The sequence below is a fragment of the Heptranchias perlo genome, chromosome 7, assembly GCF_035084215.1.
Source record: "Heptranchias perlo isolate sHepPer1 chromosome 7, sHepPer1.hap1, whole genome shotgun sequence".
Taxonomy (NCBI): Eukaryota; Metazoa; Chordata; class Chondrichthyes; order Hexanchiformes; family Hexanchidae; genus Heptranchias; species Heptranchias perlo.
The window spans coordinates 1471675-1476341 of record NC_090331.1 but is presented as its reverse complement, the minus strand read 5'-3'; the positions used below and the strand labels follow the sequence as shown (position 1 = coordinate 1476341).

At 53.5% G+C, this 4667-nt stretch overlaps 1 protein-coding gene across 1 annotated transcript in view; it reads right to left on the bottom strand.

Moving 5' to 3' along the window:
* Positions 1-1998, bottom strand: part of asic4a (acid-sensing (proton-gated) ion channel family member 4a) — a 232487-nt gene extending 230489 nt beyond the window's left edge. Inside the window, exon 1 of the mRNA XM_067986936.1 lies at positions 1423-1998. Within this exon, the coding sequence (XP_067843037.1) occupies positions 1423-1998 (576 nt within the window). The remainder of the gene's footprint in view (positions 1-1422) is intronic.
* Between the last annotated feature and the right edge of the window lie 2669 nt (positions 1999-4667).

Genomic DNA, 4667 nt, shown 5'->3' with positions numbered 1-4667 from the left:
TCCAGGATTTTGACCCAGCGACGATGAAGGAACGGCGATATATTTCCAAGTCGGGATGGTGTGTGACTTGGAGGGGAACGTGCAGGTGGTGTTGTTCCCATGTACCTGCTGTCCTTGTCCTTCTAGGTGGTAGAGGTCGTGGGTTTGGGAGGTGCTGTCGAAGAAGCCTTGGCGAGTTGCTGCAGTGCATCCTGTGGATGGTACACACTGCGGCCACTGTGCGCCGGTGGTGAAGGGAGTGAATGTTTAGGGTGGTGGATGGGGTGCCAATCAAGCGGGCTGCTTTGTCCTGGATGGTGTCGAGCTTTTTGAGTGTTGTTGGAGCTGCACTCATCCAGGCAAGTGGAGAGTATTCCATCACACTCCTGACTGAGAATATCAGATTGATACAGTCACAGGGAGACTGAATATATCAGATTTATACTGTCACAAACAGACTGAATAAATCAGATTGACAGAGACACAGAGACAGAATATATCAGATTGATACAATCACAGAGACTGAATATCTCAGATTTATAAAGTCCCACAGCGTCTGCATATATCTGATTGATACAGTCACACAGAGACTAATAATATCAGATTGATAGTCACACGGAGACTGAATATATCAGATTGATACAGTCACACGTCTGCTCAATACCCCTGATTTTCACATCCCATTTGTGTTTGCACTTTTCAGTGTGCCATGGTTGTAGAGACATCATTGTACAACAGTCGCACAGCAACCAAGTTCCTGAGTGTGTCCGATTATCTCGATCAGGAGAAACTGGTAGAAGGAGCAACGTTTGCTGGGCACTCTCAGGCTAATTGTCTTGTCAGGCTCGCTTGATGATTGCAGGGTTTCCTCATATCGAGGCACTGAACATCAGTCTGCGTCCCTGGGGAGGTAACCCTCAGATCACAGGACAGTGGACAGGAACAACATCTGTTTAACCCATGCCTCAACCCCAGCACTTACTGAATAGCCTGCTCCACTCCTCACTCAACTTTGCCTCTCTGTTCTGTAGGCGACACACCAGAAATTATACATTTCACAGAAGCTGGGCATTAAGCATGTTCGATAAGCCCTCCAGGAGTTTAAAGATTGCCTGTGTTTGAGGATTAGAACATTATTCCTTCGCCCCCGCCCTCCTCCTTTATCAAAAGCAATTTAGGTTTCTGGAATATTCAGGGGAATTAACTCCTTCATCGAGAAAGTGTTTGCTGATTCAAAGTCTCACAGGGAGAAGGCAGAGCTGTAAAATCATTTTTCTAAAATCTCCTTTTGTTTCTTCTCTGGCTTTTTGCTCACTGAACGTGGCTTCGATTTTGTCCTCTGTCTCCTTCCCAGAGAAAAATCAGAGTTTGAATTGTGTAACCTGCCCCCTGCGGATTTCAGAAACACTTTGACGGAAAGGGTTAAATTAAAGGGGGACCTACCGGTGTGAAGTTGTGAGCCGAGCAGTTGGAGCCACTGAAGTTACAGTTCTTGAGCATGTCTTCGATCTGGTGACCGGTTCTGTTGAAGATATCCATCATGTCTGGATCAGGGTAACCTTGATTGGCAGCCTTATGGGCATCCTTGCTCTTTGGGGGCAGTCCGGTCATGTTGGCAAGGTGGTAGATGTCGGCGTCAGTTAGTGCCGTGTGGCGGAACCGGTTCATGTTGCAGATGGTGATGGCGGGGAAAAGGATCTCACGGCTGGACTCCTCGTCCAACACTGTCACGTGATGGTAATCCAGGTAAAAATTGGTGCAGCTCACCACCTGGTACAGGAAAAAAACCAGGGAGGAGAGGAAGGTGAGTGCCCAGAGGCTCTGCTTTACTCCGCATCCCCCCGGCACAAACACATGGTTAATGCCGTGCAGCGAGCAGGTATCGGCAAAGGTGACGAGGTCAGTGGCGGTGGACTGACAGGCCTCTTCGATCAAGCTCTTCTTGTCACATTCCCCTGTCCCCTTCTGCTTCTCATCATCCTCCGAAAATGCAATTTTGCAAACGATTTCAATCGGCATCTGGATGGTGTGTGCAGATGCCTTGCACTTGTACAGCAGAGATGCCAGAGTCTTTGAGCAACGGACTGGCTGTGTGACAGAACTTGCTGAGAGAGAGAGAGAGAGAGAGCGAGAGAGACGGAGAGAGAAAAAGAAAGAGAAAGAGAGGAAGACAGACAGAGAGAGAGAGAGACACACACACAGAAATCAGCTTACAAACCACTGATTCGACGTTCTGTCTCTCCTCCCTACTTGATCAGTGCGCTGTGTGCCCTGCTTATCAGCAGTAATACAGCTGTCAGGGAACGCACTCTCTGTACACCAGCGTAAAATGCAGCGTTTACACAAGTGCTAATAGAACTCAGGGCTGCTTAATAATTCATGAGGGAGGCCCATCATCATCACCCTCTTCTGTTGTGATGCACCAACTTCGAACACACTTGTTTGAATGAGGAGTGTCCCCCGTCCCTCCCTCCGTCCCCCGTCCCTCCCTCCGTCCCCCATCCCTCCCTCCGTCCCCCCTCTGTCCCCCGTCCCTCCCTCCGTCCCCCGTCCCTCCCTCCGTCCCCCGTCCCTCCCTCCGTCCCCGTCCCTCCCTCCGTCCCCCGTCCCTCCCTCCGTCCCCCCTCTGTCCCCCGTCCCTCCCTCCATCCCCCGTCCCTCCCTCCGTCCCTCCCTCCGTCCCTCCCTCCGTCCCCCGTCCCTCCCTCCGTCCCCCGTCCCTCCCTCCGTCCCCCATCCCTCCCTCCGTCCCCCCTCTGTCCCCCGTCCCTCCCTCCAACCCCCGTCCCTCCCTCCGTCCCTCCCTCCGTCCCCCCCTCCGTCCCCGTCCCTCCCTCCGTCCCTCCCTCCATCCCTCCCTCCGTCCCCCCTCCGTCCCCGTCCCTCCCTCCGTCCCTCCCTCCATCCCCTCCCCTCCTCTCCCCCCCCAACAAAACAAGAAACAACTGGAAGCTTTTATCTCAAGTTCTTGTACCATCTTCTGTCAAAAAGTCTGTGGGACGGGGATGGGGGGCGGGGGAGGGACAGGGCACATGGCATGGCGGGAGGGACGAGGGACGGGAGAGGGCGGGAAGGACGGGGGGCGGGGGACGGGGATGGGGGATGGGGGGAGGGGGAGGGGGACGGGGGAGGGGGGAGAGGGGCGGGGGAGGGGGTGGAACTCTTTGATTTTGGAGGGGTCTCAGTGCTGTCTCTCTCTCCAGTCTCTCCGTACCTGAGGAGAGACTAATTGTGGTAATAATGGACGGTGAGGAGGAATCAATCAGTGCCACTCAACCTCCATCAATCAATCTTCGTGAAGAAGAAGAAAAGTGGGAGATTATTGATCTGTGACTCCGTCTATCTGGATTAACTCGGACACACCAGACATCTGGTTTATTTCCCCCTCTCCAGAAAAGACATTAATGCAAATACTTCAGAGCCTGGGAGGAATTTTAATCATTGCTGCTGTTGTGTATGGACCAGGCGACACTGCAATTTCACTTTCCCCGACTTAACCCTTTCTCCGCACTCGAATCATTCTGTGCCTGTGTTGAACAAATATCTCCAGGGCGCGATAAGCCAATCGTGTGGTCCCGACAATCTGCAGTTCCGTTTCATCTCACTGTAATCAATAAAGTGTCACCTCTGTGAAACATTCTATCAATGGGAAACAGGCTCAGCACAGCGTTCGCACAGCGTTCGCACAGCGTTCAGAGCACAGCGTTCAGAGCACAGCGTTCACACAGCGTTCAGAGCACAGCGTTCGCACAGCGTTCAGAGCACAGCGTTCAGAGCACAGCGTTCGCACAGCGTTCAGAGCACAGCGTTCACACAGCATTCAGAGCACAGCGTTCACACAGCATTCAGAGCACAGCGTTCACACAGCGTTCGCACAGCGTTCGCACAGCGTTCGCACAGCGTTCGCACAGCGTTCGCTCAGCGTTCACACAGCGTTCTCACAGCGTTCAGAGCACAGAGTTCACACAGCGTTCACACAGCGTTCTCACAGCGTTCAGAGCACAGCGTTCGCACAGCGTTCACACAGCGTTCACACAGCATTCAGAGCACAGCGTTCACACAGCGTTCGCACAGCGTTCGCACAGCGTTCGCACAGCGTTCGCACAGCATTCAGAGCACAGCGTTCACACAGCGTTCTCACAGCGTTCAGAGCACAGCGTTCGCACAGCGTTCACACAGCGTTCACACAGCATTCAGAGCACAGCGTTCACACAGCGTTCGCACAGCGTTCGCACAGCGTTCGCACAGCATTCAGAGCACAGCGTTCACACAGCGTTCACACAGCATTCAGAACACAGCGTTCACACAGCGTTCGCACAGCGTTCGCACAGCGTTCACACAGCGTTCACACAGCGTTCAGAGCACAGAGTTCACACAGCGTTCACACAGCGTTCAGAGCACAGCGTTCACACAGCGTTCACACAGCGTTCAGAGCACAGCGTTCACACAGCGTTCACACAGCGTTCAGAGCACAGCGTTCGCACAGCGTTCACACAGCGTTCACACAGCGTTCAGAGCACAGCGTTCACACAGCGTTCACACAGCGTTCAGAGCACAGCGTTCGCACAGCGTTCACACAGCGTTCGCACAGCGTTCACACAGCGTTCAGAGCACAGCGTTCACACAGCGTTCGCACAGCATTCAGAGCACAGCGTTCACACAGCGTTCACACAGCGTTCACACAGCGT